At 48.8% G+C, this 26,674-nt stretch overlaps 1 protein-coding gene across 4 annotated transcripts in view; it reads left to right on the top strand.

Moving 5' to 3' along the window:
• MICAL2 (microtubule associated monooxygenase, calponin and LIM domain containing 2) overlaps positions 1 to 26,252 on the top strand; it is a 45,319-nt gene extending 19,067 nt beyond the window's left edge. Inside the window, exons 3-28 of one of the 4 annotated variants that reach the window (XM_053448958.1) lie at positions 2,296 to 2,503; positions 3,641 to 3,757; positions 4,861 to 4,962; positions 5,580 to 5,735; positions 6,139 to 6,239; positions 6,861 to 7,118; positions 7,648 to 7,763; positions 8,521 to 8,647; positions 9,675 to 9,765; positions 9,855 to 10,002; positions 11,029 to 11,228; positions 12,586 to 12,698; positions 13,770 to 13,838; positions 14,013 to 14,162; positions 14,613 to 14,738; positions 15,364 to 15,582; positions 16,311 to 16,412; positions 16,913 to 17,038; positions 17,804 to 17,875; positions 20,168 to 20,269; positions 20,404 to 20,478; positions 20,806 to 20,992; positions 21,138 to 21,220; positions 22,160 to 22,256; positions 24,791 to 24,849; positions 26,073 to 26,199. In XM_053448958.1, the coding sequence (XP_053304933.1) occupies positions 2,296 to 2,503; positions 3,641 to 3,757; positions 4,861 to 4,962; positions 5,580 to 5,735; positions 6,139 to 6,239; positions 6,861 to 7,118; positions 7,648 to 7,763; positions 8,521 to 8,647; positions 9,675 to 9,765; positions 9,855 to 10,002; positions 11,029 to 11,228; positions 12,586 to 12,698; positions 13,770 to 13,838; positions 14,013 to 14,162; positions 14,613 to 14,738; positions 15,364 to 15,582; positions 16,311 to 16,412; positions 16,913 to 17,038; positions 17,804 to 17,875; positions 20,168 to 20,269; positions 20,404 to 20,478; positions 20,806 to 20,992; positions 21,138 to 21,220; positions 22,160 to 22,256; positions 24,791 to 24,831 (3,186 nt within the window). In that variant the 3' untranslated portion in view covers positions 24,832 to 24,849; positions 26,073 to 26,199. Of the gene's footprint in view, positions 1 to 2,295; positions 2,504 to 3,640; positions 3,758 to 4,860; positions 4,963 to 5,579; positions 5,736 to 6,138; positions 6,240 to 6,860; positions 7,119 to 7,647; positions 7,764 to 8,520; positions 8,648 to 9,674; positions 9,766 to 9,854; positions 10,003 to 11,028; positions 11,229 to 12,585; positions 12,699 to 13,769; positions 13,839 to 14,012; positions 14,163 to 14,612; positions 14,739 to 15,363; positions 15,583 to 16,310; positions 16,413 to 16,912; positions 17,039 to 17,803; positions 17,876 to 20,167; positions 20,270 to 20,403; positions 20,479 to 20,805; positions 20,993 to 21,137; positions 21,221 to 22,159; positions 22,257 to 24,790; positions 24,850 to 26,072 lie in introns of all 4 variants that reach the window. The other 3 variants (XM_053448960.1, XM_053448957.1, XM_053448961.1) reach the window with 3 other exon arrangements.
• The last annotated feature ends 422 nt before the right edge of the window (positions 26,253 to 26,674 follow it).

The following is a 26,674-nucleotide window of genomic DNA, read 5'->3' as shown; positions in this document are numbered from 1 at the left end:
AGGCGGCTTAAAACGCAACCTTAGAGCGAGAGGCGACGTTCTTTAATCCGCCTGACACGCAGACATCTTATCCTCTTGGGTGAATTTTATCAGCCAAGAGATAATGCGCGCCCGATAATCATTACATCACGTTCACGAAAAAGCAGGGTTTTCTGTAAAAGTGCGGCTCATAGAATGAGTGCAGGATCTGTTTTATATCAGCCCAACGTATAAACCCAGGAATATGTGGAATTTAAAGGGTCTTTAAGCCTCTACAAGCTCCTAGCGCTGGGGCTGAGTAAAATTCCCCAGACTGCCGATCCGATACGCGCTGTCGGCCCCCGGCCCTCCGAAGCCGTCACTGGTTGGATGCTCTGCTAGATGTTTTCTCTTGTTCCGTGGAAAGCATTTCCGCCGCTTCCGTTGTGTTGGTTTCAAGCCGCTTTCTCCAGGATCTATAAACGCGGAGTCTAGCACGCCGTGTTCTGCGTCTTCTGCGTTTTCCGGGCCAGTTCTCTGTGTTTCTCGGAGAATTTGTTCTATGAGGCAGGACGGTGGGATCAGAATTTCCGCGGCGTGTCCGAGCTTTGCCAGAAAGCCAACTCTTTACTAAAATGCGACTTGGAAAACTCTGCAGATGTTTTCATTTTTTGTTTGTTTTTTTGGCCAAAGTGATTTTTTTTTCAGTGTAAACAAAGAATCTGAAATAAAACTTTACCAAACGTCTTATTAAGAAGAGGGAAGCCGTTTTGCGGTAGGGTTTGGCAGATCACGCGATCGATATACTTTATTGTAAACTAACGAGGAGAGAGAAAGCCCTGAATACAGAAGCATTCTCAGTGAACTCTAAAACCACAAATGAAACTTGTTTGCAACAATATATCAGCCGTGGAATCTGCGCTAAAGTGATTAGAACTCTGCTTTATGGATGGGACAGCGTCACGTCTCCTAGTCTGCAGGCAGTGGGGATTCTGATACAGAAAAACATTAGCTGTCACAATGTTCTGCTGCATATTATTCACTTACTTAGTTCCATTTGGGGATTGTAACTATTCCTCCGGGGAGAAATTCTTCAGACCTTTCATTACTTCTGTCTTTTTTTTTTTAGCTTTTCAATGTTTTTGGATAAATAGGCCACAAGCTGACCTTGTGATCACCTTCCTGGATATGCCGTCGGCAGGACTCTGTATAATTATATACTGATAACGGGTTCCGTCTCGCTGTACAATCAATGCTTTGATGCGAGAAATAAAAGAGTGTGAAGGCCTTGACTCGATGAACGTCTAAAAACTAAAATGCCAGGGAATTTCTTGTAAAAAAGACATTAAAATGCTTAAAAGTCTTGCACAGTCTCCTGTTATGATGCACCCGTAAGGAACAATGCACCGGGGTGGCGTGAACTCTAATGCCCGGAATAATTGCCCTCCCTGGCAGCGTGTAACAAGCTGGCGCGCTCGTGTCTGAACATAATGTCTCCGTATCAGAGCGACCTCGCTTCTGCACATAACATCTGGAGTAGATTTGGGTTTTGTGGCGCATGTTTTGTAAAAGGAATGGCATTTCTTCTGTGATTTTGGGACGGGAAATGTATTCTCGGGAATGAGTAATCCTGTCTGCAGAACAAGGGGAAAGTATGAGGAAATCGCTAGATTCAGCTTATGACCAATTTCTCAAAATGTTATTTTTAAACACAGCGTCTCCCGCCGTTGACGCCGGCGCAGACGGGTTGCTGGGTTTTAAACATCCTGTCCTGAGTATTAGGACTCGGATCTATACCGATACACCGCCTGGCGGGGTTTAGTGAGCGCTTGGGGCAGATGGGTGGTTTTTACATCAGGGCCGGGGTGAATATGATCCGCTCCATCGCTTTGTGGCCTCATTACCTGATCCGTGATTTTTGTCCCGGGACTATTGCGAGTCCTGTATGAAGCCAGGGAGCTTGTGGAGCGGCTCAGTCTCTGTGACAGGAGTGTGAATAGACCGTGAGCCGCGCAGGAATAATCCTCATTCTCCTGTCACTTTAATGCATATTATATGGATGGAGGGTTCACTGGGTGTTAGGCAATAATCGTGATCAACGTGGAGTTCAGAAGGTGTCCAAAAAGCTCTGGTGCACAAAGGGTTAAAATTCCTGGCCCAGCCAGCCCCTTAATTAACCCCTTCAGTTTTATGAATCTAAATAATAAGTACTGTTGACCAAATCTTGTAAGTCGCCTGAACCAGAAGATTTTGATCCGTGGAAGTCTTTTTTTTGATGTCGTGCTTGCCGTGGTTTCTACGGATACATTGTATTTCATTGTCCCCTCTTTTCTCTAGTGTTTAATAATCGGAGGGGGTCCTTGCGGCCTGCGGACTGCCATAGAACTTGCCTGCCTCGGAGCCAAAGTGGTCGTGGTAGAAAAAAGAGACACGTTTTCCAGAAACAATGTCCTCCATCTGTGGCCGTACACCATCCACGACCTCAGGAGCCTCGGCGCCAAGAAATTCTACGGCAAATTCTGTGCCGGGGCCATCGATCACATCAGTAAGTACCCGCTGTTAAAGGGAACGACCCCCCCCTGTACCCAGCCGCGAGCTGATGGGTTCAACGAACATGGAAAGCGCTGAGTTCAACTACAAACTGCCGAGTTCAGTATTGTGAGCCACTGAGTCCTCTGTATTGCGAGCTGCTGAGTCCTCTGTATTGTGAGCTGCTGAGCCCTCTGTATTGTGAGCCGCTAAGCCCTCTGTATTGTGAGCCGCTTAGTCTTCTGTATTGTGAGCTGCTGGGTCCTCTGTATTTTGAGCTGCTGGGTCTTCTGTATGGGTGAGCTGCTGAGTCTTCTGTATTGTGAGCTGCTGAGTCCTCTGTATTGTGAGCTGCTGAGTCCTCTGTATGGGTGAGCTGCTGAGTCCTCTGTATTGTGAGCTGCTGAGTCCTCTGTATTGTGAGCCGCTGAGTCTTCTGTATTGTGATCTGCTGAGTCCCCTGTATTGTGAGCTGCTGAGTCCTCTGTATTGTGAGCTGCCGAGTCCTCTGTATTGTGAGCTGCTGAGTCCCCTGTATTGTGAGCCGCTGAGTCCCCTGCTATTACAAGTTGCCATATTCATTGTTTAGACTTTGCGCTGCTCTGAAAAGCTTTGAGGAACTGGGCACACGAATTCACTGAGTGTTGGATCTCCTGTTTAGGAAGCTCCCGGGTTCAGGGAACTGCACAGCGAGTTGCAGACGCGTTTTACTCTCACTGATGGCAAACATCCTTTGTCTAAGTTATAAAAACAATCCTGTATTTAGTTTTGACGGGTACGTGGAGTGACTTGGAACGCGTTCTTTAATTTAGCAGCAAACCGTACATTTCCCATCCGCCGAAGAACATGAAGTCATCGCTCCATCAGCTCCAACCCTAACATTATTACCACTTCAAATAACCGCGTGCCTCGTTTATCCCGGAGACTTTATAAACATGAAAGATTCATCTTTACAAACCCGTTTAACCGGTTTGGCGGAGAAACACGGAGCTCTGCAACACAACGGGCGTCTCTACGAAACATGCGCGAGAGCCATTCCCCATCCCGGACGCTGTGCCAATTACAATAATGATTTTATTTCGGTTTTTGTATATTATTTGAATATTTCCGGGAAGTGTTTTGTTCTTCTGATGAAGTGTTTTCTGGGTTCCAGGTATCTGGCAGCTGCAGCTCATGCTGTTTAAGATCGCCCTCCTGTACGGGATAGAAATTCACGTCAACGTTGAATTTACGAAGTTAGTGGAGCCGCCGGGAGATCAAGAAAACCAAAGTAATTACATGTTTCATCTGTCTAAAGGCAAACGCCGGTAGCGCCGGTATGAGCATAAAATCCAAAGTACACGAGTTCGTCCGGCGATGATTACAGAGGGAGACGGCACAAAAAGTGTATTTATCCGCAGCCGCCGGCCGCCAGCACGTCACCAAAAGTTTAAGAAACACAGAAACCGACCCCGTAACGTTAGCGAGGAGGCCGTCCATCTAAACATAAAAATAGATAAACGCTAGAATCTCCTTAAATTAACAAGAAGTTCCCAGGAAGCCCAAAGACCTTCTCTCCAGAATTAAAAACTCTAGAAAACACTTTTTATGTCCATAAAGATTATTGGTTATTCTTGTTGATGTTATTTTTGTTTTGGGGTAAAATCCAGGTTTAGTTTAGCATTTAGGGCACACGAGGTCCGGCACAGAAGAGGTTAATGAGGCCGGGAGGTTCCTCGGAGGCTTTGGCCTCCTTTCGGAACAATCTTGCAGGCTTCGGGGAGAGCAGTTTTGACAGTTGCCGGTGATTATGCTAACCGGTTGCGTCAGCGGGCTGATAAGCGTGCAGGGTTTGGCGCGGACGGACGGCCCGTGTCTCGGTGTATGTGCCAGCGTGACGCCAGGACCAGCATTCTCGTCACACGCTGTCCCGCTCACATGAGATAATTTTAGATGGGAGCCGATGGAAAGCGGTTCTAAGGTTTCCCGAGGATCAGAAAGCGATGACAAAATGGAATTTCGGAACATTTTCAAGGATGCAGATTACCGAGAAAATGTAAATGACCCGGCGGGCCACCAGGGGATAAATCGTAGACTGCTAACTGGCAACGCGCAGCATGACCGGCTTCCTCAGAGAAAGCCGTAACGTAGTATTATACGGTGCGTAGAATCGCAATAAATAAAAAAGCAATAAATAAATGATAATAAACAAATACTAAAGACTGGCTTATACATTCTCGATTCATGCAAAAAAATTCCTGCTTGTATATCGGCGTCCCCGGGGTTATTTAAACAAAGGTTTTTAAATTGTGTGTTCGGGGAACAGCCCCCCCCCGATAATTTCTCTGATAATCAAATAAACTATAATAAAACTTGACGTTTTCTTTTGTTTAGAAATTGGATGGAGAGCCGAGTTCACCCCCCACGATCACCCGTTGTCCGCGTTTGAGTTTGACGTCATCATCGGTGCAGACGGACGCAGGAACACCCTGGAGGGTAACAACCTTTAACTATTTAAAGGGACGACAGATACAAACGATTTATTTTACTCATCGGGTGCGGATTTGGAAATCGTGCTTCTTGTTTACTTTCCTTCAACAAAAGCAGGCAGAGGGGGGTATCTGTATCAGAATTAAGAAGGTCTGCCCTGTGGTTAGCACCTGACGGGCCGTCAGCCAGTTGTTTTTCTATTGCTGCCGATCTGTGTTATTTAACAAGGTGTAGCCGGGTGCGGTAAACCTGGGGGTGGATACTCTGCCCAGACATATCCAGCCGCACGGACCGGGTAATGAACCCAAGCAGGCAGATCAAACACTAACGTGGAGAGAGCTCACTGAACTATTGTTGACATAAAGGTTTAACTCTTCGAGTGACGCGGGTTTATTTTCCTGCCATAAACGCTTTTTCTGTAATTTCACTCAAATGCCTCTTCAAAAAAATAGAACATTTTTCAAACTTTGAGTCGAGGGAACGCTTCGTATCGCTGCCAGTCACCCCAAATCGATCAGACAGGCTTGGCTCCCCAGCGGCTCAGAACCAGACTTGATTTTAGTTGTATAAGCGAGCCTTTAGGGGGTCTCTGCTCCCACCACTGATGTCAATTCTGTTTTCAGGGTTTCGAAGGAAGGAATTTCGGGGGAAATTGGCCATCGCTATAACGGCCAACTTCATCAACAGAAACACGACGGCCGAGGCCAAAGTGGAGGAAATCAGCGGCGTGGCCTTTATCTTCAATCAGAAATTCTTCCAGGACCTGAAAGAGGAGACAGGTCTGCCTCCCGCGTAACACCGGGTGCCACATGCGTGTTATATACGGCCAGCCGTGCGACGCACAGAGCAATACACGTCCATGACAGGGACCCCGGTCCGGTGGCTTGCCTGTGGCCCTTTGCAATTCTAACGCGGTCCTGTAAGCTTTGACGTGGCGCCCGTCTGCCACGGTGCCATTTGGTTTAAAGATCCGGGTTGTGTGGGAACGTTATTATTAGCGCTCCGTGCGTTCCCGCGGTATAAACCCATGTTATTACGACTCTGTTATTACAATAAACGTCCTGTAATCACCCGATTCCTCCCTAAAATAAACTTTACTCGCGGCTGCCTTTCATATCTGCAGAGGGGAAGCGGGGACGGGAAATAAGCTTCTCTCCTCACTGTTTTCTCTTCTGTTTCCAGGGATTGATCTTGAAAACATCGTGTATTATAAGGACAGCACTCACTACTTCGTCATGACTGCCAAGAAGCAGAGTCTTCTGGACAAAGGCGTCATTATTAACGTAGGTGTATCCGGAGCCGGCGGCTTCTTCTTATAATGTAAAGCAGTCGGTTAAACATCAGGTTTTCTGCATTTTTACATACATTTGGGACGTTTAAATAGTAGGGCAGGGAGGGCAGCACCCAGCGCCCCTGGCTTTATCTCTGTGCCCTGAGCGGATGGGGATAAACCAGGATTAAAGGAGTTGTGAATGCCAGACCCCGACTCCAAACGACTTCCTTCGGCCGGGGATGGTCAGCTTCTTGGTTCCAAGTCTTTTTATCCAGTTTTAGGTTAGTCGGGGTGACGCCGGTGGGATTTTGCCCTAACCCCTGGGCCAGCGCCTGGCATCCGGCGGATTCTTCTGACTAAAGGTTTTGTGAATAGCACTCTGCCTTTCTTCAGATGCTGAGATTTTTGTTGACGTTATAATTCATGAATCTTTAAATCTTTCTTAATTCTTTGTAATATCATAAAGCCCTCGGTCAGGCTGGAGCGCACGGAAAGTCCTTTGTGCCTCTCTTCTGGCCCATTTGGACAGCTCTGCACGGCACGTTTATGGTCGGAAGGCGCAGGCAGCCCGTTAAGGAACGTAACATTCAGGGTACTTCTCCTCCGCATAACCCGCGTGTCTCGCCTGCAGGATTACGTCGATGCGGAGATGCTCCTCGGCTCCGAGAACGTCGACCAGGATAACCTGCAGAATTACGCACGGGAGGCTGCCGACTTTGCCACCAATTACCAGCTGCCGTCTCTGGATTTCGCGATTAATCACTACGGGCAGCCGGACGTGGCCATGTTTGACTTCACGTCGATGTATGCGTCGGAAAACGCGGCACTGGTGCGGGAGCGCCACGGACACCTCCTGCTGGTCGCTCTGGTCGGTGACAGTCTGTTAGAGGTGAGTAGATCTCGGTGAGAGCGCGTGGACTGCGCGTGACGGGAGAGAGCGCCTCTCCCCACGTAATCTCTGTGTTCTCGAGAAAGCTCAGAATTTTTAGACAGATCAGGTATGTAAACCGCGTCGCGGCATCTGAGATATTCGTGGCAGAGCGGAGAATGCTGCTCGTCGGGTCACGTTTACCTGATGACATCAACGCTGCCGGTCCTGGGCCAGATACATTGTATCTACCAGCAGCGAACGTTCCGATGATCGCTACAGAAGGTTTCTTTAGTGAATACGGAGCAATCGCTTGGCCTCCGTTTGCAGCGGTATCAGGAGGTATTGATTAATCTCTGGAATAATCTCAATGATTATTGGCTTGAGAGAGAAAAAGATGTCCATTTTATTCAAATAAAAAATAGAACAGAACGCTCTTTATAATCATTTAGCGATCAAACCAGAAAAAGACTAAATTACCCCCAAAGAGAAGCCAGGGGTATCGGCTCATCTTGTAAGGTACCCCACATGTTGACTCTCTGTTTTGCAGCCGTTCTGGCCAATGGGGACGGGCTGCGCCCGTGGTTTTTTGGCGGCGTTTGACACGGCTTGGATGGTGAAAAGCTGGGCCCACGGCACCCCTCCGCTTGAGATTATCGCAGAACGGTAAGTGTTGGGTTGTTGGCTTTTTTAGTAATTAAGCCCAAAAGTTATGTAATTCATCGATACCCAGAACATCGCAGACATAGAGACTCTGTTAGCGGATCCCGCGGCTCTCCAAAGACTTAGTTTCACCTTTTTGCATAATCTGTGAATCTGGAGTCACACGGAATGCTAACATACTCCACAGCGCAGTACAATAATTGATCTATTGATATTGAACGTAGAGAACGCAGACCGAGTTAGCAGGGACTCCAGAAGATGGTGAGACGTCTAGAACGTGTGTATTTGGATGGGGTCCTGATGCCGGAGGCGTATATGAAATATATCACCTGATGTATATCACAAGCCGATAATAACATGCATTAAGTTAATGTGCGCTGAACGCAGGGTGGTTCTGGACGCCGGATTTGGAGATGTGAGATGTTCCCAGAGGGCCGGCGAGAGGATTATGAGAGAGTTTGATTCATTCCTGAATCGCTTGTCTGTGGTTATGAAAATCACATGTCAAATATCAAAGGGAAAAAAAGAGAGGTTTGGGATAATATATGTGATTACGGGTTACATCACCGCTTTGTGGTGAAGGAGTAGATTAAAGTTGAGGGAAAATTAAGTGAAAACACAAAGCGATGACATCATGTAATGGACCTCGTGCCGTGTCTGACTCATCAGGACCTCTGAGTCCGGTTAACGCCGGCGTAAAAGCAGACATCAAACGGCGAGCGCATCGCGTGCGTCGAGTAACGCTCTGTTCTCCCACCAGAGAGAGTCTGTACCGGCTGCTGCCCCAGACGACCCCCGAAAATATCAGCAAGAACTTTGAGCAGTACACCATCGACCCCGCGACCCGCTACCCCAACCTCAACTCCAGCTGCGTCCGACCCCACCAGGTCTGTATTCCCGTCCGTCTGCGTCTGGAAGCGTCGCGTCTTTTGAGACATTTAACGGGGATCTTCTGAGTATCTTTACATAAAACCGGAAACATGTCTCGGAATTATAGGGGAACCCTACAAACGTACCATTTACCAGCAGGGTTCTAGAGCCCACTCCAAAGGCACCGAAACATGGTGGACCCGCAGATTAGGGACTCCTAATTTCAGCATATTTGGGTTATTTTTGTAGGCAGATTACCCTCAAATCGTTAACGCTCAGGACTCCCGGAACCTCAAGCCTTGCAGTCACCCTCAGTATTACCGAAGCAGTGACGTTGCCGTCATATTAGGGTTATTGGCGCGTTTATGACGTTCGTGCTCACACCACGGACTCTGCTAGGTCCGGATTTAGGGAACTGCTTCTCCTTCCTGACTCTTTCCAAATAAAGCCCCCCGTTCCCCGGGATGGGTTTCCCATCTGGCCGAGGGTATATTTAACCCCGTCTGAAATCTTCTGCTCATGTTGAAAGGCGCTCCTCGCCCGTACGTCACAAACAACACCTCGGATCAGCAGGAGCTCCGGACACGCTATCTGGACAGCTGCCGCCTGCCATTAATAGCCTTCAATTAACCCTTTAAGTGATTAGGGGGCAAGGATCACGTCGCAAGGTTTAAAAGGGAATCTCAAGGAAGCCGTGTCCAGAAATGTGTCTGTTTCCGCGTTTTAGCCGCTTTCCTGGCCGCTTGCTTAAAGATTGTAAACCCCGCATTCCCAGTCTGAGGCGCTGGTGACACCCATCACACCAAGCCGTATCCCAGTTAAAACGGTCTAAAAATAAGCCTCGGCTTCTGCTTAGCAGTCAAAAAACCTCTGCAGTCAACGGAACTCGAGCCGGACAATTCCAACAATATGAAGTATTCTTAATCTGGAGCAATCACCATGGAAACGAATGGAAGCTTTTTGCTGATTGCCCCTGATTATCACTGATAATGTGTGATGTGTCAGCCATTAACCCTTTTATCACTGTTGTTACTTTTTGCCCAGGTGAAGCACCTATTTCTCACCAGCGAGTTACAGTTGTGCCCCCTGCTGAGGAATAATTCCGTCAGGCGATCGGTGGGCCTGACCAGACACGGTACGTGGGGGCCGTATCCACGCCGGGTCCCGCTCGGTCTCCCCGAGTCCTGTTACTGAGAACCATTTCCGTTTCTGTCCCCCCCCCAGAGTCAGACATCAGACCCAACAAGCTGCTGACCTGGTGTCAGAGGCAGACGGAGGGGTACCGCGGCGTCACCGTGACCGACCTCACCAAGTCATGGAGGAACGGGCTGGCTCTGTGCGCCCTGATACACAGCTTCCGGCCGGATCTCATGTAAGACGTCACGGGAGATCCCCCAGTCTCACTTCAGTCTAATAGGGGGTTGGGGGGTGAGAAGAAGAAGAGGGGCAGATCGAAGGGCATGACTAGGAGAGTACCTGAAGATAGGGGCAAAGGGGCTATTAAGGTCAGAGTGGAGGGACTGGCACCGGGGGCAGCAGATGGAGACGGTGGGGTAAGAAGTCCTGGCAGAGGTGTTCAGGATTAATTGGAGGGGTGAAAGGCAGTGCTGGGGGTAGTTAGCAGGGAGTTGCAATGATGCAGAAGGGTTGGTATTTAAGTAACGAGGCGCATGCGAGTGACGGTTCGCCGGTGAGGGGGTAGCCATTATTGCGATGCAGCAGCGTGACACTTCCGTGTTGTTAGTTAAGTCACGTTAAGTGCAGTAACGAGTCTCTACAGGAGGCAGCGGGGGCAATTCACATTAAAGTGTTGGAACGCGGTGGCAGAAGTGAGCGGATCCCATGCGCACCCGTCATGTGCGTCTGAGGCTAAGCTGAGGAGAGTTACCTCTTAAGACTCGTAACGGGGGGGGTTCTCTTGGGGCCGCTTACGCCTCCATAGGGAATTGCTCCAGGATCGGGGGTATATAATTAACACATTGAATGATTCGGGGTCCGGCTTGTTGTGTGATCTCGGGATTATATCTGGTTTATCCAGTCGCCGAGATCCTTCGCTTAAACCGAGTCACCTCGCCGGCCCCGTTGCCTCCGTCCATCACAGAAAGTATTCCCAGCGCTCGTTTAGAAAGCAGAGCCTTTAAAAAACCCTCCGTTATTAAACACGTAAAAGCCGTCAGTCCTGAGACCTCTAGCCAGCACATTAAGGGTTAATATTTAAGCGTTTGGCCTTCTTGCTATCTTGTAATGTTTTCTGCAGTCTCTCCGGTGTCTCCATGCGCGGACTCCGTGTCCCCCGCGCCCCCTTTCATGTGTTAAACGCTTCCTTCTTGCCACGTGATCTTTTGATCGCGAGCTCCTCGGGGTCCCGTTCCTCCTCTGAATAATTTTGTCCCCTCAGCGATTTCGGCTCTTTGAACGAGGAAGACGCCGTCGGGAACAACCAGCTGGCGTTTGATGTCGCCGAGAGGGAGTTTGGGATTTCTCCCATAACCACGGGGAAGGAGATGGCGGCCACCGAGGAGCCGGACAAGCTCAGCATGGTGCTGTACCTCTCCAAGTTCTATGAATTATTCCGGGTGACGCCGCTGAGACCTGCCGGTGAGCGGCCCTTCTGGGGCAAATCGTTTACATTTCAATGACACGGCCTGAGATCCCCTTCATAACCACGGGGGCCACACAAGAGTATATGTAAGAAGATGCCTGAGTGCCCCGGAAGTCGCGGGTTTCGCCTGGGACAGAGCTGATACAAAGGGGACCGGGCCACAGGAAGGGGCCACAAAACCCATCAAATGGCTAACGAGAGTCTGACATAGAAACATAGACTCTAGATGGCTGAACGGTTCTTATCCGCGTCAGTCGGCCATTTTTCCTGATGTAAGGAGTTTAAACCCCTAGCAGTGTTTGGTCAGGTCAGATAGTGAGGAAACTTTATGTCCAATGTTCCATCTAATTTTTCTTAGGTGGCGTGCGCAGAAAATTTCTCTTGTGCAAAAATTTTCCCAGAGCCAAAGTTATATGCGCACAATATCCGCACCGCATAAAGTATCAAAAAAATATATATATTTTTTTTTTATTGGGAAAAAGTGTTGTGCGCACAACTTTTGGACGTGTGCGCTCTCTAAAAATGCTATGCGCGCGCACAGCTTAGAGGGAACACTGTTTATGTCTATCGCATGTCTGTTTAATTGCTCTCACTGTATTACCCTCCACCACTGCTGCTGGGAGACTGTTCACTTTATCTACTACTCTCTGAGTAAAGTAGAAAATATATGTATATACACTGATCCAGCTCCTACCTGCAGAGTATCTCTCTCCCTGTAGCTCCTCCCTGCAGAGTAGCTCCTCCCTGCAGAGTATCTCTCTTCCTGTAGCTCCTCCCTGCAGAGTATCTCTCTTCCTGTAGCTCCTCCCTGCAGAGTATCTCTCTTCCGGTAGTTGCAGGCTGTGGAGCCTCACGCAGTAATCATTGTAATCCGCACATCTTCCCCTCTGACTAACTGCATCATGTGACCAATAAAGCTGCTTCATACCGGCAGATCCTGTCACATGACAGGAAACAGGAAGCTGGCTCTCTCCTCACTAATAGTGAGTCCAAAATGGAGTCAGTGTTTCTGCAAGTACCCCTTCTACAGGAGAGGGGCCCCATGCAGCAAGTGGGCCCTATCTGGGCTCCCAGATTACCTTGCACAAGCCCAGTATTCCTGCCACTAGGGCCCTTTGGGCAAACACCACCTTGTTAATCCAACCCCGGCCTACAATTAGAATTCCATACATTGACCACATGCACTCTATATATTGACCACGCCCACTCCATACGCTGACCACACCCACTCTATACTGACTGCACCCACTCCATATATTGACCACACCCACTCTATATACTGTATACTCTACTATATATCACATGACCGCAAAGTGTAAGAAAGCCTCATTTTTATTTTTTTATTTCTCACAGACTCCTCGAGTAAAGAAAACGGAAAGAATGAGGACAGATATTTCTCCAAACCATCAAACTTGATCTTGAATAATTACCTCAATTTAACGTTACCACGGAAACGGGTCCCGAAGGTAAGAGCGCAGGCCGAAAGCCGAGTCGGCAGCGGAGATATCAGTCTGTAAAAATAATCCCAGAAATGAGATTTAGCCAAAAACGATGACATTTCTGAAGGCTTTCTTCCCATCCTGAAGCCTTGGGCTGGCTCGTCTTAGTGGGAGTGAGGATGCTGTCATTGCCGTATAATGTTATCCAGCTTGCGGGACTCGTGCCAAACCCCTAATCTGTGTATAAAGACGTATGGATCTGGCAGCCGCCGGCTCGGGCCGGCACGTCGGGGTCGTTCATGTTTATTTATCGCGTTAATGAAGAGTTTGGGAAAGAAATCAGCGGACAGGAGGCAGCCGGGCGCTTTGATCTGACATCATGTGTAAAATAACAGGAAAAGGCACCTAATTCCGCTGTTTGCCGGCCGTTTCCATAGCAACCAAACACTGGAGCCATATCCCTGTATAAGGAAGCGGGCCGTGACCTGTATACATTGTGTCTGAGTGATGTCATGATGCTTTCATGATGTCGGTTATACCGGACGCATTCCACAAGCTGCCGGTAATCAGACCCTCAGACCCGCAGTCTGATTGCGATCGCATTGCATGCACCTCCGCTCAGCCCCAGATAAATCACGCAACGCTTATCTCATGGGGCATTAGTAATGCGAGGCTGTCTCCTCCGCGGCGGGCTCTGTCTCTCGGTGTAGCGGTGGGAGAGCGCGTGTGGTTTTGGTGAAGGATTACTCATCCCTCTGGCATTTAAAGGGTGAATCTGGTTAATCTCATCACGCAGAGTACATGTAATAACTCGAGCCATGTGTGTGTGAAACGCGGGGAGAGCTAATTAAACGCAGGAGACCCTCCGCCGCTGACAGATACAGATGCCACTCGCTGTCCCCCCATTACACTTCTAGTTCTTAATGGTTTGCGGGTGGCCTGGAACTGGTTTAACCCTTTGGGTGACAGTGTGGGGGGGTGCGATACGTTGCTAAGGGTTACTGAAATAATGAAAACACTTCAATTCTCCCAAATCCGAATCGTGAGCAGAGCTCAGAGTGAATTTACTTTTTTTAAACGTTTCTTGTTACTTTTTAGGCTGAAAACAAACCAGAAGAAAGTGATTTGAATAAGAGGAGGCGGAGGGGGCTGCAGTACGCCGATGAGGTGGGTCCCGCATTAATGTGAATTAAGAGACGCTCACATCCCCTCAGCGCTGCACATAGCGTGACCTGGGGGCATTAGCGGGGGCAGCTGGGGTAAATCAATCCCTGTGACTTCATCCTCCCACCCTCCGTATCGCGAGTGGTTGACATGGTGGGTTCTCGGTTTGTCTTCCAGCCGACGAGCTCCTCAGGCGGGGGTCTCAATTTGGGGAGCGAGTGCAGCGACACCAAGGAGGTCATCAATCAGAACAAAGTGAAGTCTATGGCCACGCAGCTATTAGCCAAGTTCGAGGAAAATGCACCCAGTAGCTCCCTCCGCAGACAGGTGAGTCCCGGGGGGTGCAGGCGATGCCCGCAGGACACGTCCGGATGTTTCTAGAATGTGCCGACGGCGCTTTATTACAGGCTACGCGCTTTCCGTACGCGGACTCTTCATACATTCCGGATAGTCATTAAATGAGTAAATAATATCCCTTTGTACAGCGCTGCGGAACCTGATGGCGCTCTATAAACCAATAAATAATAATAATAGGGAGGAGCATTCGTATTATCTGCCCTCTAATGGTTACACAGCGCCGCGGACTATGTTGGTGCTCCATAAATACTTTATTTGGACATTACGGGTAACTGCGTCGCGATTCGCCCCCTGGTTGCCGTTTAGCGGTTAATGTTTTCGTTTTGCTGAGAGCCGACGCTCTAACACAAAGAGTCTCACCCGGCCGCCGTCACTAATGCGCTCTCTGTCTGCTCCTTTTATTGCGACGCATCCATGTAGAATGCTTTAGCGCTTCCTGATAACGCCGCGCCAGACCTCCCTCCTTATGATCCTCCTGTTAACCCTCGCTTTGCTAAACCCACGGATCCAACTCCCCGCCAACCTCAGCCCGAACCCCGAAGGCAGGTACGACTTTTTGCACGAGTGGCGTGAATCGCAGTGACTGCGCGGTGTTCCCGGTGCATGGATCGGCCCTTTGGGCTTCACAATGATTTGCAGTCTGGAGGTAGGAAGGACTTTATTGTTACCCCCTCTGCCAGGAGATCGTTTTCGGCTCCTGTCCTCGCCGAGGGGTTTAGCTTCTGCCCCCCCCCCTGTTTGAGTGAATATTTGTGCATTTGGAGAGTTTGAGATGTAGGAGTCTCTCTCGGGCATAAATGTTCCCTCTAAGGTGAGCTCCTGGGCTGAGCACTTTGCACGCTGCGGTTGGCGAAGCTTTAAAAGTGGGTTCACTCTGATGTTTTTAACGTTCGGGAAGCATTGGTGGGGCGCAGGTCCCCCCCCCGAGACCTCTGTAAGGAATATGTATTTTTTAACGGTGGTAAAGAAACAAGACGTTGACCGTTGGAGTTAGGCCTTCACCCCACTGGTAGTTAAAGGGTTAAAAGATCATCCGTCTCCCAGGGCGATCCTATCCGCTTAAAAACACTTTGCGCAGAGTGAACTCAGTTTTGAAGTGAAACACGGAGTGGCACGAGTGGCACGTTCACCAGCCTGGTGCGAGGAGCCGTTCATTTCCAGTGTTTCCCAGTTTCAGACGTTAGCCCGGAGTCAGTCGGTACTCAAAGTGTCCACTCAGCCCCCCCATGGACCATCTCCTGTGAGCAGGGACCCGAAGCCTACAGCTAAAGCAGACGGCGGTTCCGTGTGTGCAGACGGCGCAGACTCTGTAGCGTCCGTCTATCCCGCCGCGCTTGCCCTGTCTGGTATCCTAGAACGTCTCCAGCACATTGAGGAGAAAGCCCAGCAGGTGACCGGCGCGCTCCGCTCTCCTTCATACTGTACTAACTCGCCGGCCCCCCGTACACCCTCGGACCCTAATTCCACATAAACCCCCAGTGCACCCCGACGCACCAATATATATATATAATAATATAATATTATACCCCGAGGGGCTTCCCACATCCGACAATCACTTATTTATTAAAACCAAACCTCCGCTCTCCTTCATACTATACTAACTCTCCCGCCCCCCCGTACACCGTCGGACCCCCAGGGCAGCCCCGACGCACCAATATATATATATAATATAGCTTTATACCCCGAGGGGCTTCCCACATCCGCCAATCGTTTATTTATTAAAACCAAACCTCCGCTCTCCTTTATAACTGAAGAAGCCAACGGCGGGGATTCTGCTGCTGATCCACACTTTAACCCTTTGCTGCTCGCTCACACTTTGCAGGCTTTGTCTCATGTCTCTCCATTTACTGCACTGTTATTTCCCCTCCCTCCCTCTCTCTCTCTCTCCCGTCTCTCTCGCTATTCTGCTCTCTCTCTATATATTCCTCTCCCCCCTCTCTTTCTCTCTCTCCCTCTCTCTCTCCCTCTCTCCCCCTCTCTTTCTCTCTCTCCCCCTCCCCCTCTTTCTCTCTCTCTCCCCCTCTTTCTCTCTCTCTCCCTCTCTCTCCCTCTCTCTCCCTCCCTCTCTCTCTCTCTCTCCCTCCCTCTCTCTTTTTCGTTCTTTCCTTCTCACTACAGAAAAGATCTCAGTCTTTAGCAAATAGAGAATTTCATAAAAAGAACATTAAGGAGAAGGCCGCTCACCTCGCGTCGCTCTTCGGATGCTCGGATTTGCCGCAGGTGAATATTCGCTGTTACATGAAAATAAAAGTAAGCGGAGAAACATCGGAGCTCCTGCTTCAAATAATCAATATTCTCCTGCGATGATAGGATGTTACTAATGGTAAATTTACCCGGTTTTGGTACAAATAAATCCCATTTGTTATTATAATACTTTCTACGTACGCAGCATTGTGACATCGTGACATCACCCGTACATTGCTATAAGTTAATAATTCTTTAATACAATCAATAATAGCTTTATGTTTCTATCGATACGATGTATGGAGAGAATGTTAATGTTTGTGCGTTTTTCATTGGATGGAAATCATTGGAATGATCTTAGTTTCGTTAAAGGTTTGGATATATTTAAATGTATATATGTTCGAATGACACAAAATGCTTGAATTTTGGGCTTTTTTCTGTAATATTGATGCAGTTTGTAATTATTTTAACGAATCGCCTCCATTATCTGCTTCCACTCCATGTCATAACATTCTCTATACTTTTGCTCTGTACAGAATAAGCTCCCTTCCCCCGACTTGCCCCCTTCTCCAGCTACAATCCCCTACTTTGACCCCAGCGCTCCTGACTCTTCTCCTTCGCTCTCTCCACCCGCCGCTCCCCACGGCTCTCTGTCTAAGAAGGTACTTCTCCTTTAAACGTCTCGCTCGTTGTGATACCGCCGTCTACCTAACCCGAGGCTTGTGACGCGCCGTCCCGGTCCCTCCAAGGGTTAATCTCACTACCCTTCTATTACTTGGAAGTATTGCCCCCGTTCCCGTGAAGCCGGGGTAATGGGGTAAAACGTCTTGCCCCCCGGTTCCCAGCGCGTTATTGTTTGCGACCCACGCGCAGCTGTGGAAAATCATCTGGAAACGCTAAATACAAATGAAATAAAAAGTGTCATTCTTAGCGGGCTGCGGGGGGGGGTACGACCCCCGCATTTACTTATCCTGCAGCTGATATTGGACCTTCATTTTAACCCTTTGTTCCCTGTCTCTTCCCACGTCTCTGGGAGATGGGAGAGCGGCGATCTCTGTGTCTGCGCAGGCTCACAATCTCGTCCGTCTGTTGGTGGGTCACGGGGTTGCGCATGGCTGCCGGCATGGATGGAGTGGATCCCGTTGGGTGACTCTACGGCAGGTCTCTCCGCCTGTCCCTTTAAACGCCCGCTGCACGCTCTTTTTACAGATGATTATAATCCGAACACGTGGGCGATCCGTGTGCTTCCAGAAAGTTCTGGATAAATCCGATTATCTCGGCTCTGGTTATAGACACAAGAGATCGTCATCCTCCGCAGCTCCATCTAACAAACCGCGACACCCCCCCCCCGTGCGATTTCCGTGTCGTGTAACGCGTGTTGGTGTGTCACGCACACGGCTCCTCACCCGGTTTTGTTGCGTTGTCAGGTTCTAGCGCTGAGTGCTGCCTCCGGTGACGCCGTGACTAAGCTAAAGATTGGCTTCCCTGACCCTCGGCAGGTATTGATCGCCGTCGATTGGTTTTGAGAGTTTTTCACGCCTGTTACTGATCAGTTTGTTTTTTATAACATCGCCTGAGTTTGTGGACATCGCGTGTGCAGTTCGCTAACCTTCACTAATTCATGTCCCGGCTGGTTTGTTGGACATGCGCAGCGCGGTTTATATGAACCTGGCTTGGTATTTGGTGTGTGCCGGCCGGCGGCGTGTTTGTTACGTCATTGTGCACACACAGTGGCCGGTGTGTGATACTGTATCTTTCCGCTGATACATGATTAGTCTGCATGCCTCTTGGAACTGCTTTGGAAAGTGGGGAGGGTCCCGCGGCGTGCGGAGGGTCCCGTGGCGTGCGGAGGGTCCCGTGACGTGCGGAGGGTCCCGTGACGTGCGGAGGGTCCCGTGGCGTGTGCAGGGTCCCGCGGCGTGCGGAGGGTCCCGTGGCGTGCGGAGGGTCCCGCGGCGTGCGGAGGGTCCCGTGACGTGCGGAGGGCACGGTGCATCCTGTGGGTAGAGCGGATTACGTCGCGGTGTCTGCGTTCCTCCGCCGTGTTTACCCGGCTCCCGGTCTCATTGTTTGATCAGGAAGCGATTTCTTCCTCCATCGCTCAGCGCTCATCCTGGATGCAAAGAGGAATCGGAGCGGATCAGACGTCCGGCCTCTGCAGACATCGCGCAGGATTATTATGTCATCGCAAAGAGGGGCTTCCTGCATGGAATTATTGGGGTACCCGGCCTTCCGCGGCGTCGCTCGCTTTCAGAATCTCGCTGAATGTTTGCACTCTTCTGGTCGAATGAAATTGGGGGGCGTTGGGATTTATTTGGGGGCTTCGGGTGATACAGAAGGAGATGCTTGTGATGGGGAAATGGATTTTACGGCGGTCCTTTGATGTTTTGCGGGGGATTTAGTGCCGGCCGGACATTATTCTCCGGGGGTCTCGGATTGAATGAATATTTTCTTGGCCCCGTGCAGCGTGTGATCGGCCCCTGCAGGTTCTCCCACCCGTACCGGGCAGCCTTCCCATTATCTGATGAGCCAAGGACCCCCGGACCCCGACGCTCGACTCCTAAATGGTTAAACTCCCTTAGAGACAGCAGCCACACCACAAGAACCCCTTCCTATAAATAATAATGATTAATTATTTTATATTATTATTTTTAGTATTATTATTAATACCAAGCGCTGCCCGCTCCGTGTGACCGCCGCCGGATCTCTGCACCACGTTTCTCACCCCTTAGTGAATCGGACCCGTAGCGGTTGGTGCCGGCGGGATGCGCATGCCGGGGGCTTTTACCACCTAGTTTGTACGTGTGTACGTCTATATGTGCGCACGCGTGGATCGCTTCCTCTGCATGACACTCACACGCATGTGCGCTCGTGGCGTGTTTCACGGCGTGGACTGTATGTCTGTGGAGGGTCTGTTTAGAGGTGGATCTAAGTATAAATAAAGAGCTACTCCAGGGATCCACTAAACCCCCCTTAGAGGTAAGTAATCTTGTGTAGGGGTGGTCTGCCATTGTGTAGGCGTGGCACAGACTGGGTGAGGTGCTTAATGGCTGGATATGGGTGTAGCTGGATATGGGTGGGGAATGGGCGTGGCTAGGAATGTCTGGGTGTGGCTAGGAATGACTGGTTATGGATGTGGCTGGATATGGATGGAGAAAAGGTGTGGCTAGGAATGACTGGGTGTGGCTGAATATGAGTGGGGGAGTGGGTGTGGTTAGGAATGAATGCATATGGGTGTGGCTAAATATGCGTGGGGTGGGGTGGCTAGCAATGACTGGGTGTGGATATGGGTGGGGAAAGGGTGTGGCTAGGAATGACTGGACATTGGTGTGGCTGGATAGGGATGGGGAATAGGTGTGGCTAGGAATGACTGGGTGTGGCTGTATGGGTGGGGAAGGGGTGTGGCTAGGAATGACTGGGTGTGGGTAGATATTTGGGGGCTGGGAATGACCGGATACAGTTTTGCAGAATGACCGCTGCCCCTCAGTCTACACGAATGCTGCGTTGCCCTTTGTACAGCACCGTGGAATATGTTGGCGCTTTGTAGTACATCCGCTGTATCTGGACATTTATATAGAAGAGAACCAACAGAGCCCCGGACCCTGGAGCCGCTTCTGTATTTTGGTCCCATTAACCTGTTCATTCCTGGGTTACTCATTTCCACCTCTAACTGATCATCCACATTCTACGTAAGGAGCGGACAACCTGCAGACTACAACTCCCATGATCCTCCTCAGACAGGTGGATCTGATAAGTCTCTTCTTTCCTTCACCTGTCTTGTCTCTGGGTAGCTGACTGTGGGGAAGGTGTCTCGTGGCGTAGGAGCCGTGGCTGAGGTCCTTGTCAATCTTTATATGAATGATCACCGACCCAAAGCAAAGCCTACGGAGACGGTAAGATCTCGGCGTGTTACGGTAACCTACGGCACACGCTAATTACCCCGACGACGTAGAGACAGCGGGGGGAAACCGGGAGCCGGAGCGGCGACCGAGAATCCTAACGAAAACTGACTTTGTGTTTCATTCAGAAGCCCCCAGATGAGTCTGCGTCGTCTCCTCTTACCGAGTCTCCTACCTCTCCTGCCTCTCTCTCTCTTCCAAAGGTACTTTGTGATTCCACGTGCCACGTCGTCTCGGAGTTAGGCGCATGTCTTCATAGTGGCGCTTTGTAATATTTTCCGTTTGTTATACTCGATATTCGGGTTCACTCTTTGGTTCTGCTTCAGAATGTGCTTTGGTTGTAATAAAGTCATGTTTGCGATTGCGCTCTCTTTAGGGGTCTTCAGACCGCGCTCGGCGTGGTCCGTCGGTTTGTTGTCGGGTTATATTACTGCAGAGTATCTCCCCAGCGGTGCGATTGCTGTGGATTTGTGGCGTTCCCCGCCGTGTGACGTGGAGGACGTGGATTAATTCCGCTCTTTCCTTTTCAGGGGTCTCTGCGGAAGGAATTTCCCGCGGGGATCGGCGGCAGCGACACGTGCTATTTCTGCAAGAAGCGCGTCTACGTGGTGGAGCGTCTGAGCGCCGAGGGCCACTTCTTCCACAGAGAGTGTTTCAAGTGTGCCTTCTGCTCCACGAGCCTGCGGCTGGGGGGCTACGTGTTCAGCGCGGAGGAAGGTGCGTACGCGGCCCGCGCGGGAAGGACAGGGGTCCCGCACTAAACTCCCCGCTATCTGTTCTTACGAGAGCCGGGGAGACGGAGTCGCCATCTTTGGGTTTTATCCCAGCGTCGATCTCATTCCCCTCCCTCTCACCTTTACAGGTAAATTCTACTGCCAGCCTCATTTCACTCACTCGTTACTAAGCAACAAGCAGCGGAAAAGACGGCCTGACTCAAAGACTCAGGTGAGACGGAACCGCCGGTGCTAGAGATAATATCATTAATATTACGATTATTATTATTATCTATTATTATTATCAATATCATTATTATTATTTATTATTATCAATATCATTATTATTGTTATTAGTATTATTAATAGTATTATTATTATTGGTATTATTATTAATATTATTGGTATCATTAGCATTATTATTAATAGTATTATTATTATTATCATTAGTATTATTAATAGTATTATTATTATTGGTATTATTATTATTATTATTAATATTATTGGTATCATTAGCATTATTATTAATAGTATTATTATTATTATCATTAGAATTATTAATAGTATTATTATTAGTATTATTATTATGCCTGGTTCTCATAGCGTCATAAAAAAACACAGCGCGGCCGAATATTCTCCCAAATACAGGAGGTCGCTGGGAGCCGCTGGATGGGGAGGCCGTCTGCGTTGCCCGGAATGATCCGGCGCTTCTTTTTAATACACAATGTTTTTTATTTTTCCAAAACAACGGTTGCTGTGCGCGGACCTCCGGTCCCCCCCCCCCCGCGGTGTCCCACCCAGCAGAGATTTATCTGCTGCTTCCCTGGGTTCTGCGGCACAAAGAGTTTCCGGTCTGGCCGGCAGCCGTTTCCCGCAATTAACGGTTATTTAGGGAAATCTTCCATTCAGACGACGTTTTACAGAAAGTCGTCCCCCGGGTTGGCCCTTCATAGTGCAGAAGGAAGTCGGGGGGCATGAAATGTTTTGCTTCACCTCAGTCTACTGAATCAACGTATTCCTGCTCCTACAAGTGCCAAGACACCTGTGATTTGCAAAACAAGTCCCTAGGTCTTCCCCATGTAATATCCCAAGCTGAGAAAATCTCCATTTCTGCCCCCGACGCCCCGTTATTTTGCGCTTCTTTCCACTTTTGACGCCCGTGTTTCTGCAGGAGGATAAGACATGGAGGAGAGAGCAGGCCACGGCGGCAGAGGTCACCACCGACAGCCCGTACAGCGGCTGCAGCGCTTCAGGCGAGAGCTCACCAGGTACCATGACTTCCTTGTTTCGGAAATCTCTAAGCTGGCCTCTTATGGTGACCAGGGATCTGCTGGCCGCTCCACGCCGCCTGTCTACCTGGACACACGGTGTTCTACACGGTGCCAAGCGCCATATCAGGGACAACGAGCAGAGCTACACGTACATGTATGAGCTGATGAGCGTGGGTCTGCCCTTCCTGTACATGCTGCTCGAGACCCTCGCCCTCATGTACCAGGAAGCCGACCCCTCGCTGCAGCTGATCCTCCAGCAGGTACAAGACACCCTGTGGTCAAAAAACATTTAAATCGCCCCCCGCGGGGCAGATGTAGCCAAGACGCTGATTGATTGAAGAAAATACTGTAGATTTGCACTTTTGCCAAATTTTCTAGTTTACATTTTGCATACATTGGTGCAAACAGAAGTGTGGGGGGCTTAGTGCTTCAGGGGTCCCGCTATAAAGGGCAGGATGTCTCGTTATTCCTGATTGATACCCCATCGCGACATCTCCCTGACTACACAAAGACACGCAGCCGACACAATCCTTTCAATTTCCGCTTTTTCCGCATATTTCCTGAAACGTGAAAATTCATTCGAGGCGACGGGATAAATGTTTACAAAGGCCCAGAAAAAAATGGACGACGTTATCCTTATTCAGAGAATAATGCGGAACAAATACGGCAAAAAATATCTGAAAACGTCGTATTTCTTTCCAAAAATCTCCGAAATCTGAAATATTCCAAATTTACCCCCAAAAGTCGCAAATGCCTTAAAATGAATTTCGCGGACGGGAAATATGTGAATTTACTGCCTGCTTTTTGCTTGCGTTTATTTACTGCCGTAACTCGACTGCCGCTTTTATTATCTCTGTAAATGTTTGATTATGAACTGTGGCGGAATTTTTTAAGGCCAAATCCCGGGATTCCTGTGCCGCGGGTAAAAGCCCGTTTCGCCTCCTCGCATTTCAGCTTAAAGTGCCAAACACTTGCCGATGACATTTCACCCGACGCGTGGCGGTAATTTCATGGGGGGGGGTCTGATTACATTTCACGGAAAAGGCTTTATTTCAGGAAAGTTTAATTTGCACGGGATTATATTTCTCTGCAAAAATCCAGAGCCAGCGTGATAGGAGTTGTAGTTCTTGCTGGCCGCAGCTGACCTGATGTAAGTCACGGTATTCCAGTTCCAGGTTCCCGTTCTGGGCTCTTATTATTAATTTCGTGAATATGAAGGACGATAGTTTACATTTCCGAACTCTTTATACATTTCAACCTTCTTCTGCACAGCCGAGGATGATGGGAGTGTCAGTCCTAACAACAGCTGTGGCAGAGTATTTCTCAAACCCTCTGACTCTGGGAACTTTCATATTTGCTGATTTTGCACATATTTCTTAATTACGATCTTTAGGCAAACTTGAGATATTTAGATAAGGCCCAAACTGTCCGTTTATACATAAAAATAATGCCATTATTATCTTAATTCTGGTGTCGGTGAAACCCCCATGTAAGTTACCCCCGCGGCATTGTTCTGATTAAATCAATTCTGTAATAGAGTGATGTTTCCACCCCCTCCATTAAAGGGGCCCCGCCCACCCCCGCCTCCACCCTGTCCCACCCCGTCTCCATCCCACCCTTTCCCCGCCTCCATCCCGCCCGCTCCCCGCCTCCATCCCGCCTGCTCCCCGCCTCCACCCCGCCCTGCTCAGCAACGCTTTACCGCTTTTACGTTCAGGGTGCAGAACCCTCGCAGAGACCGACGAGGTGCGATTATAGCAGCCGCCAAAAAGTAAATATATACCGCCCGGGGATTTTCTCTGGGAACCGTAACCATTTCGTAATATTGTGCATTTTCTGCGTTTTTAATCCGTTTTTTACATTTTTTTATATGATATTTTCTGTAAAGCGTTATGTGCAGCATTTCACTGTATTATATGCACTGATTGTTAATTCCTCGCCCGGACGAAGGAAGCCACTTTTTATAACGTGCCTTTTACACTCACATTTTCACTTAACTTGTTTATTTTCTTGATCATTTTTGTGTTTTGTTTCGATGCTGAAGTTGTTATTTTGGGGATTTTGGAATGATTTCCTCTCGTTTTGCACTGGAGCAGAATAACCGTCATTCATTGGCAAAAAATAAATAAAAACACGGAAATCGCTGTGAATTTTACAGCAAAACCGGAGAGCAATAATCCGAGCCCCGAGCCGGAGAAGGCTGTAATATTTCTGAACGTTCTGCACATTTCAGGAAAAGGGAACCTAATTCCCGGAAAACTCCCAAATCCAGTCTGTTTCATTTCAAATCCCAGATATTTGTTTTAAAAAATGTGTATTTAGTCCTGAATATTTCAAACGGCGAGTTACCGAATTATTTTCTCTTAAAACGTTCATTTCCAGGATGATAATAAGGTTCATTTTTCCCGTTTCTTTGCGTTTCTGTGATAATGACCGTTTTCTTTGTGATTTTTCATATTTTTCTCCTCTTTTCCTTGGCGATCACTTCTGTCTTTTCTCCTTTTTTCCCCTCTTTTCCGTGCTGTCTTTAGCGTGTTTCCACATTCCAGTTCTAGATCCGCTGCTGGGCTGAAGCATCGCCCCCCGTAAGGTGATATCACCCCCCCCGTGTTATCGTTTAACCCTCTCCTGACCTAACCAGCTGTGCGCTGCCCCCCTAACAGTGTTGTGTTGAGTTTGGAGCAATTTGTGTGCGTCTGTGTGTGTTTATAACACGAATAACATCTACCTGCGGACGTCAGCGCTGCTTGTCTGCGAATCACGAGACCCCTCGTTAGCGCTGCTTGCCTGCTGATCACGAGACCCCTCGTTAGCGCTGCTTGCCTGCTGATCACGAGACCCCTCGTTAGCGCTGCTTGTTATTATTACTAATTATGCTTTCAAAATTCCAAAAAAAGGCCAAAGTTCCAGAATTTCGTTTGGATATCATTTGAGATTTGGGATAAAAAAGGTCTTTTCATAAAAAGTACTGACCGGTAGCTTCGCGCGCATGAGTTACTCACACGTTGTGAAGTCTGTGCCTCTTCCGTATTGCCCGTTAAGAAGGAGACCGCTGTGGTCTGTACGGTGAGTGGCAGGGCGGGAGGGATGTGAACTCCATGCCCCATGAGGTGTGAACGGCACCGAGGGTCCTGTTGCATGTCACGTGTCCTGTTACATGCGTGTAAAGGACCGCTGACACTCGAGCTGCTGAGGACTGCAACTCCCATGAGGCCGTGGGGGCATGCTGGGAATAGTTGTCTGATTTTCACCCCGATATCACTTCTGACTCTGTGTTCAGGAAGGCTTTTTCCATCCCTGCCAGATCCTTTCTTAACCGTAACCCGCGGTGGCAAATTAAACGGGTTTGGTGCCAGGAATTACGGGTCGGTATCAGCTATTGAGACTTAACCCTTTCAGAACCATTAGAGTAAACGGTCACAGTTGGTCACCGTTTGCGGGGCTCCGGGTGCCCAGCGTGCCCCTTATCCGCGTGTAACCGCCGCCGACTGACACTTTTCCCCAAAACACTTAAATACATTTTTGGGTTCGGTTTTCTGCAGCCGACTTCCAGTTAACCCAATCGCTGCCGGTGAGAGTAAAACTGGCTTTATTTCGATGTTTTGGGTGGTTTAGAGCAGATTCGGATATTATCAGACAGAGGCTGGCTTTGCGGGCGCGTAATCCGCTAATTCTCCGTGTTTTCCCCGTGTCCGCGTCTCTCCGCACGTTAATCTCCGCTTGTTGGTTAATTCTGCATGTTTGGGGTTAATAACGATCTCTCGTCCCCAGCCTGTCTCCCCGTCACATCTTCTGCCTCTTCTTCTGTTTCAGACTCAAAATGGACCTTTTCAGCTCATCTCTCTCTCTTTTTTTTTGCGTAAAATCTTAAAATCACGTATTTTGTCAAATGAAGTGATTTTTAAAAACCAGAGCTGATTTTCTGTATCAGACGCAGTGAATTCTGTTCAACTCAATGACCTTCGATCTGTAAAACAGAATAAATTTCACAGTTCAGAACTTTTGTGGTTTTCTTTTTTTTCCGGTTTTGTCTTCTGTTTTTTTTGTTTGTTTGTTATTTTTAACCCCAAAGCGTTAGAATTTATGGGGGAAACGGCGCAGCTTCTAGTAACTAAATTCATGAATTAAACCCCACTATAGTTTCTTCTTATTTGCCAATCACTCAAATTGCTTTGGAGATGTTGGGTTTCATAGTTAATATCTTGGAAGTGGCAGCCTGTGGCAGATCCAGCATTATCTCATCAATTTTCTCTGTCCTGAAGTTTTTCTTTGCAAAGGCTGCATGAACCAATCAACAACAACCAGCAATGGGGAGGAATAATCACGTAGATCCTGAGAAGATATGATACACATCATATTGCGCCCCCTTTGGGCCTGAAAAGGTTAAACGGCTGGACACGCACAGATTGATAAAA

Source organism: Spea bombifrons, chromosome 10 (genome assembly GCF_027358695.1).
Source record: "Spea bombifrons isolate aSpeBom1 chromosome 10, aSpeBom1.2.pri, whole genome shotgun sequence".
Classification (NCBI taxonomy): Eukaryota; Metazoa; Chordata; class Amphibia; order Anura; family Pelobatidae; genus Spea; species Spea bombifrons.
This window is presented reverse-complemented; position numbering and strand designations above follow the sequence as displayed.